Source organism: Eriocheir sinensis, chromosome 52 (genome assembly GCF_024679095.1).
Source record: "Eriocheir sinensis breed Jianghai 21 chromosome 52, ASM2467909v1, whole genome shotgun sequence".
In the NCBI taxonomy this organism is placed as follows: Eukaryota; Metazoa; Arthropoda; class Malacostraca; order Decapoda; family Varunidae; genus Eriocheir; species Eriocheir sinensis.
This window is the reverse complement of record NC_066560.1, coordinates 6,367,543-6,381,310: the sequence shown is the minus strand read 5'-3', so window position 1 is coordinate 6,381,310 and position 13,768 is coordinate 6,367,543. Positions and strand designations below refer to the sequence as shown.

The following is a 13,768-nucleotide window of genomic DNA, read 5'->3' as shown; positions in this document are numbered from 1 at the left end:
GGGAGGAGGAGGAGGAGGAGGAGGAGGAGTTAGATGAAGACAAAGGGAGAAGGAAAGAAAAGAAACAGGTCAAGGAAGGTTAAGGAAAGTAAGGTAAATGAAGGTAAAGGAAGGAGGAGGAGGAGGAGGAGGAGGAGGAAAATAAAGATAAAAGATGGGAGGAAAAGAAAAACAGGTAAAGGAAAGTAAAGGAAGGTAAATGAAGGTAAAGGAAAGTAAGATAAATGAAGGTAAAGGAAGGAGGAAAAGGAGGAGGAGGAGGTGGAGTAAATGGAGACAAAGGGAGAAGGGAAGAAAAGAAACAGGTAAAGGAAGGTAAAGGAAAGTAAATGAAGGTAAAGGAAGGAGGAGGGGAAGGAGGAGGAGGAAAATGAAGACAAAGGGAGAGGTGGAGAAAAAAAAACAGCGAGGAAAACAAGAGAAAGGTGAAAACATATGGACTAAAAACACCTGAACTAAATAACAAAGCCTTCAATTCTTCGTTCTCATTCTTATTTCACACCATTGCATCACCACCACCACCACCTTCATCACCACCACCACCACCTTCATCACCACCACCACCATCACCACCACCTTCATCACCACCACCACCACCACTTACGTCACCACTAAAAAAAAAAAAAAAAACTTTGATTCTTCGTTCTCATTATAATCTCACACCATCGCACCACCACCACCACCATCACCTTCATCACCACCACTTACATCACCACTTACGTCACCACTAAAAAAATACCACCTTTGATTCTTCGTTCTCATTCTAATTTCACACCATTCCACCACCACTACCACAACGACCACCACCACCTTCATCACCACCACTACTACTTTCATCATCACCACCACCATCTTCATCATTACCACCACCTTCATCACCACCACCACCACCTTCATCACCACCACCACCACCTTCATCACCACCACCACCACCACCATCACCAATACGTAACCTCCACCTCTTCGTTTCCTTATCATCTCCACCACCACCACCACCACCATTAATATCGATATGTATTTTTATCTCGTTTCCATACCACCACCACCACCACCACCATATATAATACACCTCCTTCCCTTATCATTCCCACCCTTACCACCATCCCCACCACCACCACTAACTCCCTACCCCATCACCTCCACCACCATCCCCCATCCATCACCACCACCACTACCACCACCAATACACCTTCATCTCTTCGTTTCCTTACCATACCCAACCTTACAGCCACCACCACCACCACCACCACCACCGTCTCCCTCTTCCCCCTCCCCCCACACCACCACCATCACTACCATCCCCCTCTACCCACCACCACCACCATCTTCTCCCCACTACCCCAACTTCCCTCACTCCCCCTTTCCCCTTACCTCCCCCAGCCCCCAAAAGCACCCACCTTCAGTTCCTCGTTCTCCTGTGACAAGTCGGCCGGCTCGTCGTTCATCACACCCAGCCCGTTGAGGGAGAAGCTCGCGGTGACGCCCTTGGCCCGCGCCCTGTTGTCGTACTGGTCCCCCGTCCCCTGCACGATCCGGTAGAACTGAGGGGGAGAGGGTAAGTTGGTGGTGGTGTTTTGTGAGCCTGTTGCTGGGGTGGAACGGACACACGCACGCAAACAACTGAGAGAACTGAGGAGGAAGGGGAGGTTGGTTTTGTTGTTTTGTGATCCTGTTGCTGGGGTGGAACGGACACACACACGCAAACAACTGAGAGAACTGAGGGGGAAGGGGAGGTTGGTGTTGTTATTTTGTGATCCTGTTGCTGGGGTGGAACGGACACACATACACACATACACAACTGAGAGAACTGAGGGGGAGAGAAGAGGGAAAGTTGGTGGTGGTGTTTTTGTGAGCTTGTTGCTGGGGTGGAACGAACACACAGACGCAAGCAACTGAGAGAACTGGAGGAAGGGGAGGCTGGTGTTGTTGTTTTGTGATCCTGTTGCGAAGAATGTACACACCCACATACATACAAACATAAACAAATTCGATCCTGTAAAAGTGAAGGAGAGATAAAGGTATGTTGTTCTTGTTGTTTTGTAATGGTGTTGCGAAGAAAGAACACACACACACACACACACACACACACACACACACACACACACACACACACACGTACACACGAGCATGTACTGTTGCGGTGTTCTTGAGTAGTTCTTACAAAAAAAGCTGATGATTCTTGAAAAAAGGTTAGTTCTCAGTAAATTGTGTTCTGAAAAAAAGGTGAGTGTTTTAAAGTAAGTCTAATAAAAAGGTAGACAGTAGTTCATAAAAAGTAGGAAAAGTAGCGTAAGTGTTTCTAGTATAGTTCTTAATAACGTGCCATACTAAATCATCCGCCCAGCTTCATTACGTAAGTCAAGGAACAGTCTTTACATCAATACAAGGCAATACTTATTCATTTATTCACGGTCTTGCCCTAGAGCGTAGCAGGTAATCAATAACCAATCGATCAGGTGAACAAGCAAGCAGGCAGGTAGGCACGTTGGTAGCCAGGTAGAAGGAACAAGACGTGGTATAAAAAAATAAGGTGGGTAGATTGGTAGACAGGGAGGAAGGTAGGTAGAAGATGAGGAGGAAAATAGAGGAAGATATGGAGATGGTATTAGAAGAGAGGATGAAATTGGAAGAGAAAGTGGAAGAGGAGGAGGAGAAAGTAGATAGGATGGAAGATAGGGAGGCAGGTAGGTAAGTAGAAAGTAGATAGGGGGAGGCAGGTAGGTAGGGAGGCAGGTGGTAGGTAAGTAGGGAGACAGGAAGGTAGGTAGGTGAGTAAGTAGATAGGGAGGTAGGTAAGTAAGTAGATAGGGAGGCAGGTAAGTAGGTAAGTAAGTAGATAGGGAGGCAGGTAAGTAGGTAGGTAAGTAGATAGGGAGGCAGGTAGGTAGGTGAGTAAGTAGATAGGGAGGCAGGTAGGTAGGTGAGTAAGTAGATAGGGAGGCAGGTAAGTAGGTGAGTAAGTAGATAGGGAGGCAGGTAAGTAGGTAGGTAAGTAGATAGGTAGGTAGGTAGGTAGGTGAGTAAGTAGATAGGAGGCGGGTAGGTAATTAGTATCTTAATAATCACCAGCATCATATCATCTTAGCCAGGTAAACAAAGCATCCATCAGCCTATCATCCGTTCCTTAGTATCTTAGCATCTTATCCTAGTAATTGCAGCATCCATCTATCCGTCATCCATTCATCTTAATAATCACCAGCATCAGAGCGTCTTAACCAGGTAAACAAAGCATCCATCAACCTATCATCCACTTTTCTTAGTATCCTAGCAACAGACCATCTTAACCTAGTAATTGCAGCATCCAACTCTCTGTCATCCATTCACCAATAGAGCATCATAACCAGGTAAACGCAGCATCCATCAACCTATCATCCACCTTTCTTAATTAACACTGAAACATCCACAAACCCAAGCCATCATCTACACACCTTGATATCCAGACCTTATATAATCTCACACAGGTAATCTTAGCATCCATCCACCTGTTCTCGTGTCCCAGCGGGGGTGCCTGGTGACGGCGGGTGTCAGGTCGCGTCCCACACAGGTGACACAACGGTGAGGTGTCGAGCAGATTCCAGGTAACGACACAAAGGGTGCAAAGAATAGGCGAGGGAGGAGGATGGAGAGAGCAAGGCGCGGAAAGAATTAATGAGCTGCGGACGAGGAAAAGGAGGAGGAGGAGGAGGAGGAGGAGGATGTGTTGGTGGTCTTGCGTGGACGTTGATAATAATTAGGAAAAAAATACTAAAAAATACTAAGAAGAGAAAGAGGAAGAAGAGGAGGAGGAAAATAGAGGAAGATGAGGATACAGCATTAGAAGAAAGGATGAAATGGGAAGATAAAGTGAAAGAGGAGGAAAAGAAAGAGGACAGGATGGAAAGAAGATGTGGAATCGTGAGGAAATGAAGAGGAAACCAAGAGGAATTAAGAGGAAATCAAGAGGAATTAAGAGGAAATCAAGAGGAACCAGTCGGAACCAAAAGGAATAAGAGGAATCAATCAAGACCAAGAGGAAATCAAGAGGAACCAAGAGGAAATCAAGGGGAATCAAGAGGAATCAAGAGGAAATCAAGAGAAATCAAGAGGAAATCAAGAGGAATCAAGAGGAAATCAAGATAAATCAAGAGGAAATCGAGAGGAATCAAGAGAAATCAAGAGGAATCAAGAGAAAATCAAGAGGAATCAAGAGGAAATCAAGAGGAAATCAAGAAGAATCAAGAGGAAATCAAGAGAAATCAAGAGGAAATCAAGAGGAATCAAGAGGAAATCAAGAGGAAATCAAGAGGAAATCAAGAAGAGTCAAGAGGAAATCAAGAGGAAATCAAGACAAATCAAGATGAAATCAAGAGGAATCAAGAGGAAATCAAGTGGAACCAATCGGAATCAAGAAGAACCAATCGGAACCAATCGGAATCAAGAGGAAATCAAGTGGAACCAATCGGAATCAAGAAGAACCAATCGGAACCAACCGGAATCAAGAGGAAATCAAGAGGAACCAATCGGAACCAATCGGAATCAAGAAGAACCAATCGGAACCAATCGGAATCAAGAGGAACCAAGAGGAACCAAGAGGAATCAAGAGGAACCAAGAGGAATCAAGAGTAACCAAAAGGAACCAAGAGGAATCAAGAGGAACCAAGAGGAACCAATCGGAATCAAGAGGAACCAAGAGGAACCAATCGGAATCAAGAGGAACCAAGAGGAACCAATCGGAATCAAGAGGAACCAAGAGGAACCAATCGGAATCAAGAGGAACCAAGAGGAACCAATCGGAATCAAGAGGAACCAAGAGGAACCAATCGGAATCAAGAGGAAATCAAGTGGAACCAATCGGAATCAAGAGTAACCGAGAGGAACCAATCGAAATCAAGAGGAACCAAGAGGAACCAATCGGAATCAAGAGGAAATCAAGTGGAACCAATCGGAATCAAGAGGAACCAAGAGGAACCAATCGGAATCAAGAGGAATCTAGAGGAACCAATCGGAACCAATCGGAATCAAGAGGAAATCAAGAGGAAATCAAGTGGAACCAATCGGAACCAGTCGGAATCAAGAGGAATCAAGAGGAACCAATCGGAACCAATCGGAATCAAGAGGAAATCAAGTGGAACCAATCGGAACCAATCGGAATCAAGAGGAACCAATCGGAACCAATCGGAATCAAGAGGAACCAAGAGGAACCAATCGGAACCAATCGGAACCAATCGGAATCAAGAGGAACCAATCGGAATCAAGAGGAACCAATCGGAACCAATCGGAATCAAGAGGAAATCAAGTGGAACCAATCTGAACCAATCGGAATCAAGAGGAAATCAAGTGGAACCAATCGGAACCAATCGGAATCAAGAGGAAATCAAGAGGAACCAAGAGGAACCGATCGGAATCAAGAGGAAATCAAGAGGAAACCAAGAGGAACCAAGAGGAGTGCCCCTGAGCCTCACCTTTGGGCCGAAGATGAGCAGCACGGTGGTGGAGGTGCTGAACTGTGTCCTCAGGAAGCCGAAGAGGTACTTGATGTCCGGGCCGGCCTTTGGGAAGATGAGGAGGCTGTGGAGGAGGAGGAGGAGGAGGAGGAGGAGGAGGAGGAGGAGGAGGAGGAGAAGGAGGGAAAGGAGGAGGAGGTGTGTGAAGAGAGAAGGAAGAGAGAAACGATGGATGGAGGGATGAAAGGTGGGAAGGAAGGAAGGAAGGAAGTAAGGAAAGAAGGAAGAAAGGAAGAGTTTGTGGAAGGAAGAAAGGAAGGAAGAATAAGAAAGAAGTAGACAGGAAGGAAGAGTTGAAGGGGTTAAGGATGGAAGGAGGGAAGATTGGAATAATGAAGGTAAAGAAGACGGAAGGAAGAAAAGAAAGGAAAAAAAGAAAGAAAGAAAAACAGAAAGAGAGAGAAAGAAGGAAATAAAGAAAGAAGAAAAATGGATGTTAGTCATGTCTTAATATATATATAAAAAAACACATTCACACACAATATATAGCACATGAGAAGAGAGAGAGAGAGAGAGAAAAAAAAAAAGACAGAGACAAACAGAGACACAGACAGAAAAAAAAATCGCCTCTCCAAAACAAAGGCGAAGGAAAACACGTAAAAAAAAAAAAAAAAAAAAACCCGGCAAACACAAACCAACACAGACCAACCACAACACACTCACTGGAAGGCTACCATGACGATGTTGACCACGGCGATGTTGTAGACGGCCCAGGAGATGTACTTCGCCTCGTCAAAGAAGCTCTCCGCCTTCCGCACGCTGAAGCACACCTTGACGCCCCACATCAGGAACAGAACCTCACCTGTGGGTTTGGGGGACGGGGTTGAGGTGGTGGAGGAGGAGGAGGAGGAGGATAGGGGTTGGAAAAGGAGGAAAGATAGAGGAGAGAAGGAGAAGGATATTAACTATTATTCTGTATATGATATTTTCACTGCGCTTCCTCCCTCTCATTTCCGTTCTGTCGCCTGCTGTATCTATCTGTCTGTCCGTCTGTCTGTCTGCCTGTCTGTCTACCTATAAGGCCACCTCTTTCCTCTCCTCTTAAGCCTCTCTCTCTCGCCCCGCAAGTCATGAACTCTCCCATACGACCTCTGAAGACCTGTAAGTGTGTGTCAAAATCAATCACATGTCCTCGGCGTGCTTGTTTGTCCCTGTCTGTCTGTCTCTCTGCCTATCTGTCTGTCTGTCTGTCTGTCTTTTTATTTTTATTTTTTATTTTTTACGTTATACCGGTAGGCTTTTCTTGAGGGCCCTAGATGGTAGTCGGCCCCAGCACGTCATGGCGCAGGCAAGTGTTTATAGTGGCGCCATCTTCTCTTGGTCTGTGTGTGTGTGTGTGTGTGTGTGTGTGTGTGTGTGTGTGTGTGTGTGTGTGTGTGTGTGTGTGTGTGTGTGTGTGTGTGTGTGTGTGTGTGTGTTCATCTCCAGTCCCTCTCATCGTCCCTCTCAACCCCTCAGCACCTCTCATCGTCCCCTCCCCCCACTCAACCCCATTTATCTATTACCATATTTTCATAAGTATATTCGACCATCCTTCTATCTGTCTGTCTTTCTGTATCTTCATCTCAAGGCCCTTTCACTGTCCCACTCAACCCTTACTCAGCCCCTCTTTCATTTATGGCTAGCACCTTTTACCGTCCACTTAGCTCCCACTCGGCAATGGACAGCCCGTCTAACTATCCCACTCAGTCCCCACTCACAACAGACAGCAACTCTCACTATCCCACTCCTCTCACTTGTCCCTCTCCGTCCACTCACCCCTGACCAGCATCTCTCATCCCCCCCACTCCCCTTACCACCTCACACAGCCACGGCCCCCTCCCACTCGCCCTCCCCGTCCACTCACCCATGGCCAGCGAGTGATCCCACCAATCGTATATACACTGCTTGTACTTGAGATTCCGGTCGTCATCCATCACCTCGGCGCTGGGCGTGGCGCTGAGGCTCCACGCGCCCAGGTACACCAGCATGATCAGCAGGATGGGCGTCAGCCACTGTAGCAGCTGTTTGTCCGTCAGCTTGATCTTGTGGGCTGACGTAACGCGGTAGGTGAGTGACACCCTGGCGTGGGGGAGAAGGGAGAAGGTGAGATAAGGTGTCGTGATGATGGGAGAGGAAAGGAAGGGGAGACAAAAGGAGAGGAAAGGAGAAGTGAGGCAAAAGGAGAGGAAAGGAGGGGAAAGACGAGGGGAGAGGAAAGGGAAATGAGGCAAAAGTAGAGGAAAGGAGGGAGCAGACGAGGGGAGAGGAAAGGGAAGTGAGGAAAGAGGAGAGGAGAGGAGAAGTAAGAAGAGGGAAAAGAGAAGGGGAGAGGAAAAGAGAAAAGGTGAGCGGAAATATAACAGAAGGAAGAGAAAAAGGAGATGAGACAAGGGAGGAAAAGAGGAAAACTGTCACGTAGGGGGAGAAGGGAGAAAGTGAGATAAGAGGGGAGGAAAAAGAATGGTGATATAAGAGGAGGCCTGACGCGGGAAAAGGAAAAAGTTAGATAAGAGGCGAGCGTGACCCTGACGTGGGGAGAGAGTGAAGGTGAGGTAAGGCCGTGATGTAAGGGGAGGGAGAGGGAGGGGAGATAAGGCACCATGACGTGGGGAGAGAGTGAAGGTGAGGTAAGGCCGTGATGTAAGGGGAGGGAGAGGGAGGGGAGATAAGGCACCATGACGTGGGGGGGGGGGGGGGGGGGAAGGAGTGACATAAAAGGGTCGTGATTTGGGGAGAGGAAAAGGAGGGGTGGGACGAGAGGAAAAGGAGAGAAAAACAGAAAAGGAGTAAAAGCTGAGAGAAACAGAGGAAAGAAAGGAGAGGAAAAGAGTGCTTATTTCTGGACAAAATATGATGCTCTTTATCATGGAGGTATTTTTCTCCGGAAGTCACTAAATGATTGACTTTTCAGTGCCTTTTGTGGACCCGCCGCCGCAGCCGCAAAATTGCTCGCAGAGGGGTTCAACTTGGACACCCGTGGGAAATCGAGGGTTTTGGGTGGGGGAGCGTATTTAAACTACTCCAACCAAACTTTACATAACCTCCTTACCAAGAGGGACCCCCCACCCCCCCAATTTATATGCGACTTATTTCTGCGAGGAGGTATTTCTCGCAACACCGGCTGGACAGTCGCCGCGGCCGCCGCCAGACAGGGCTACGCTTTCGTGAACATTATCCGAAAAGAGAGGGGGAGAGGAAAAGAGAATAAGTAAGAGGAAAAGAGTATAAAAGGAGGAGAAAAGGAGAAGGAAAAAGGAGGAAAAGTGGAAAAATCTTGGCGTTGGGAGAGAAGGGAGAAGGTGAGATAAGAGGGGAGGAAAAGGGTTGGTGGGAGAAGAAGAAGAAGAAGAAGAAGAAGAAGAAGAAGAAGAAGAGGAAGAAGAAAAACGAGAAGTACCGTATTTTATGTGTATCTGACAAAAAAATAACTACACACACACACACACACACACACACACACACACACACACACACAGGTAAGCTAAATTAACGTAAGGTAAGGTAAAAAAAAGTCTAAGGAAAGAAAACGGAAGCCAAAGAAAACGAGGATGCACCGAGGGGAGTTAGGGGTGACTCTTATTAAATCGTAGTTTAGTGATGGGGGGGGGGGGAGACCTGCCACCCACCCTCCCTTCCCCTACCTCTCGTGACCCATATCCATGCCCCAGTGACCTCTAGTGCCCTTCAGCGCCCTCTAGCGGCCACCAGGGCTCTCCAGCGGCCTCATATGTGCTTCTGGTGGAGGGGCTCTTGTGTGGAGGGACGTGGAGGTGGAGGAGGAAGAGGAGGAGGAGGAGGAGGATGTAGAAGAGGAGGAGGTGAAGGAGGGTGTGTGAAGTAGAACAGAAAAAGGGGTCAGGAATATTTTAGAAAGAAAGGGAAGGAGGAGAAAGAGGAAGAGAAAGAGGAGGAGGAGGAGGAGAGGTGGTATGGGAAAAATCAGTAAATAGGATAGAGGGATGAGAAGAAGGAGGAGGAGGAGGAGGAGGAGGAGGAGGAGGCTGAAATGGGGATATAAGAAGTGTGTGAAGATGAAAGGTGGGATGGAATGACAGTGGGAGGTAGACGAGAGGAGGAGGAGGAGGAGGAGGAGGAGGAAGAAGAAAGACACCCTCGCTCACACTCACAGCGGCTCGGCGACGGCAGGAAATAAAGAGGAAGAGGAAGAGGAGGAGGAGGAGGAGGAGGAGGAGGAAGAGAGAAGAGCGTGAGGAACAGGAGAGATGTCAAGTAGGAGGGAAGGAAGGAAAATGGGAGAGAGAGAGAGAGAGAGAGAGAGAGAGAGAGAGAGAGAGAGAGAGAGAGAGAGAGAGAGAGAGAGAGAGAGAGAGAGAGAGAGAGAGAGAGAGAGAGAGAGAGAGAGAGAGAGAATATAAGAATCACGTACCTACCCTTTCCCTCCCTTACACATGAAAATACATCAAGTAATACATGAAATTTATCACCACCTGGAAAAAAAAAAGATTGGTGGAGGTGGAGGTGGTGGTAGTGGTGGAGGTGGTGGTGGAGGTGGTGATGGTGGTGGTGGTGGTGGAAGTAAAGTGGGTTGTGATAAGTTGTTGATTTTTACGAGGAAAGGTAGAAGATGGATGCAGCGAGAGAGTGCAAAGAAGAGGAGGAGGAGGAGGAGGAGGAGGAGGAGGAGGAGGAGGAGGAGGAGGAGGAGGAGGAAGAGGAGGAGGAGGAAGAGGAGGAGAAGGAAGAGGAGGAGGAGGAGGAGGAAGAGGAGGAGAAGGAGGAGGAGGAGGAGGAGGAGGAGGAGGAGAAGGAAGGAGGAGGAGGAGGAGGAGGAAAAGGAGATGAAAGAGAAGGAAAATAAGAAAAAAGTAGAAAAGAAGAAAAAAAACGAAAAAGCAGAAAAACGGAAGGATACAAACAGGAGGAAAATAAGAAAAAAGTAGAAAAGAAGAAAAATACGAAAAAGCAGAAAAAAGGAAAGATACAAACAGGAGAAAAATATGAAAAAAGTGGAAAAGAAGAAATAAAAACGAAAAAGCAGAAAAAAGGAAAGATACAAACAGGAGGAAAATAAGAAAAAAGTAGAAAAGAAGAAAAATACGAAAAAGCAGAAAAAAGGAAATACAAACAGGAGGAAAATAAGAAAAAAATGGAAAAAAATATAAAAAAACGAAAAAGCAGAACAAAAAGATAAGATACAAACAAACATATAGACATACATTCATACAGACGGACAGACGGACGGACAGTAAAGCAACAAAAAGTGTGAGCGTGGCAGAGTTGACTGACTGGTTGACTGGTTGACTGGTTGACTGGTTGACTGGTTGACTCAAATAAATGAAGTTGTTCAGCCCTAGTTTATTCGGGAGAGAGAGAGAGAGAGAGAGAGAGAGAGAGAGAGAGAGAGAGAGAGAGAGAGAGAGAGAGAGAGAGAGAGAGTGTTCTGGATAGTTTCAGAGTAGTAACTGTTAATCATGGAATCTCTCTCTCTCTCTCTCTCTCTCTCTCTTATCCCTTCAACTTCTACCCTACCCCCTATCCCTAACCTCCTTATTCTTCACCACCACCACCACCACCACCACCACCGCCAACAACAACAACAACAACAACCCTCCTTGACCATCCTTACCTGCTAACACCTTCCCCCCTACCCCCTACCCCTCCTTACCTCTCCCTCCTTCACCTGTCCTTCCCTTATACCTTTCCAATAGCAGTAGTAGTAGTAGTAGTAGTAGTAGTAGTAGTAGTAGTAGTAGTAGTAGTAGTAGTAGTAGTAGTAGTAGTAGTAGTAGTAGTAATGATAATGATAAGTGAATGAATGAAATAATTAGTCAACGCTACACAAATAACTTGATTCAGGTAAATAATGAATAATGAATAAATAAACGAATGAAATTAAACCTTTGGCGCGCAGGTGAGCGAGATGAAAACTAAAGGCGAGGGAACACAACACACACACACACACACACACACACACACACACACACACACACATTATCTGAGACTGACAAAACCCGGCCCCGTGTGTGTGTGTGTGTGTGTGTGTGTGTTCATAATTATTGAAACTGAGGTTATAGTACAGAAAATTGTGTAGTAATTAATTTTAGTCCCCGGTGAAATATTGGAAGCTTTAGAAGGGGAATGACAAGAGAGGGGAGAGGGAGAAGATGGGATAGGAAGAGAAGGGAAGGGAAGGGAAAGGGAGTAAGGAACGGGGATGGAAGAAAAGAGAAGTGAGGAAAAGGGAACGGAAGGAAAAGGAAGGGATGAGAAAGGAAAAGAGGGTTGAGAAGGGAAGGGAAGTTAGTTGAAGAGAAGGGAAGGGAAGGAAATTTAAGTGAATGGAAAGAAAGTGAAAATAGTTAAAAAAGAAAAATATGGAATAGGAAGTGAGACAAAGGGAAGGGAAGGAAGGAGGAAGGAAAGGAAGGAAGGAAGGGAGGAAGGGAAGGAGGAAGGAAGGAAGGGAAGGAAGGAGGAAGGAAAGGAAGGAAGGAAGGAGGAAGGGAAGGAAGGGAGGAAGGAAGGGAAAGGAAAGGAAGGAAGGAAAGGAAGGAAGGAAAAGAAGGAAGAGAAGTAAAGGGAAAAATGGAAAAGGGAAGAAAAAGAAAAGGATGGGATAGGAATTGGATCGAAGGGAAGGGAAGGGAAGGAAAGGGAAGGGAAGGAAAATGAAGCGAAAGTAAGGGAATTAAATAAAAGTGAAGGAAAGGAAGGGAAAGCGGGGAAAAAGAAAAGGGACGGGAAAGGAAGGGAAATCAAAAGTTGAGGATAAAAATGCCTGAAATGTTTGAGATTTAAAGTTTAAGTAAAGAAAATCGAAGAAAAAAAAAGATACGAGAGAAAGATAAATAAAAACCAAAAAAGTGTGTGTGTGTGTGTGTGTGTGTGTGTGTGTGTGTCTAAGCTACTGATAAAATATGCAAATGAAGCTTCGAACTGGCCGCGAACAAACCTTCATTAAGTCTCGGAACGGCCACGAACCGAACCTCTGAACCCCTAAGCCTACAAAGAACCCCCCTGAAGCCTTCCCCCTGAGGCCTATACTCTCAAACATTATCCTTTCGGCTGTTAAATTCTCTCCGCCGTCTTTTTTCTATCATCCTTAACCTTCAAAATACCTGTAATTATTCTTAAACACCTCTGAGCCTAACACACCCACATTTAATAAGTTTATCGTAGTGGTTGGGGTGTCAGCATTTCCATGGGTAGTTTTATGAGCCTAGTGAGAGTTTGAGAAGGCTTCTACACCATGGATGAGATATTTATATACACATTTGGTAAGGGTTTCGTAGAGGTTGTTGTGTTAGTATTTCCATGGATAGTTTTATGAGCCGAGTGAGAGTTTGACAAAGGTTCTGCACCATGGATATAAAAAAAAACCACTCTTGAGAACCCGACTAATATCCTATGTGGCATTTGGAAATAGTGGTTCTTATACTCAAATACTTATATACACATTTGGTAAGGGTTTCGTGGAGGTTGTTGTGTTAGTATTTCCATGGGTAGTTTTATGAGCCTAGTGAGAGTTTGACAAGGCTTCTGAACCATGGATATGAAATACTTATATACACATTTGGTAAGGGTTTCGTGGAGGTTGTTGCATTAGTATTTCCATTGGTAGTTTTATGAGCCTAGTGAGAGTTTGACAAAGGTTCTACACCATGGATGTGAAAAAAAAACACTCTAGAGAATCCAACAAATCTTCGTGGCCTCTTTTTTTTTTACAACAAAGGAGACAGCTCAAGGGCACAAGAAAAGGAAACAATAATAAAAAAAAGCCCGCTACTCGCTGCTTGGAAATAGTGATTCTTATACTCAAATACTAACATACACATTTTATAAGACTTTCGTAGAGGTGGTTCTGTTAGTATTGCCATAGGTAGTTTTATTGACAAGGCTTATGTATCACGAACGTATATAAGGAACACTAACGAGAACCCGACTAATCTATTTTGTGACCTTAGAAAATAGTTGTTGCAAGAGGCAGAAGCGTCAGAGAAAACCTTTAAAACCTAAGTGAACCCTCGACTCTTTTGTTCATCTTTTTTTTGAAGCCCCGAACATTGTGAGCTGAACCAGTGCATGAGTGAAGCCGCGAAATGAAGCTGTCTCGTGCAGGGATGAACAGACGAGGGAGGAGGCGAGGGTGGTGAAAGAGAGAGAGAGAGAGAGAGAGAGAGAGAGAGAGTATGTGTAAGTTTGTGTGTATGCATTATATATGAGTAGATGGATGAAAGAATGAGATAGATAGATAGATAGATAGATAGATAGACAGAAAAATAGACAGATAGCGACAAAAAAAAAAACGAAAAGTAAAACACACACACACACACGGCCATGAA

The 13,768-nt window shown here is 45.6% G+C and overlaps 1 protein-coding gene across 10 annotated transcripts in view; it reads right to left on the bottom strand.

The window, feature by feature from the left end:
- Window positions 1-13,768, bottom strand: part of LOC126982978 (probable G-protein coupled receptor CG31760) — a 158,247-nt gene that overhangs the window by 15,772 nt on the left and 128,707 nt on the right. For all 10 annotated transcript variants that reach the window (XM_050835356.1, XM_050835350.1, XM_050835355.1 and 7 more), the window contains 4 exons: window positions 7,330-7,544; window positions 6,147-6,285; window positions 5,442-5,547; window positions 1,398-1,541 (listed from right to left, as the gene is read on the bottom strand). In XM_050835356.1, coding sequence (XP_050691313.1) covers window positions 1,398-1,541; window positions 5,442-5,547; window positions 6,147-6,285; window positions 7,330-7,544 — 604 coding nt within the window. The remainder of the gene's footprint in view (window positions 1-1,397; window positions 1,542-5,441; window positions 5,548-6,146; window positions 6,286-7,329; window positions 7,545-13,768) is intronic.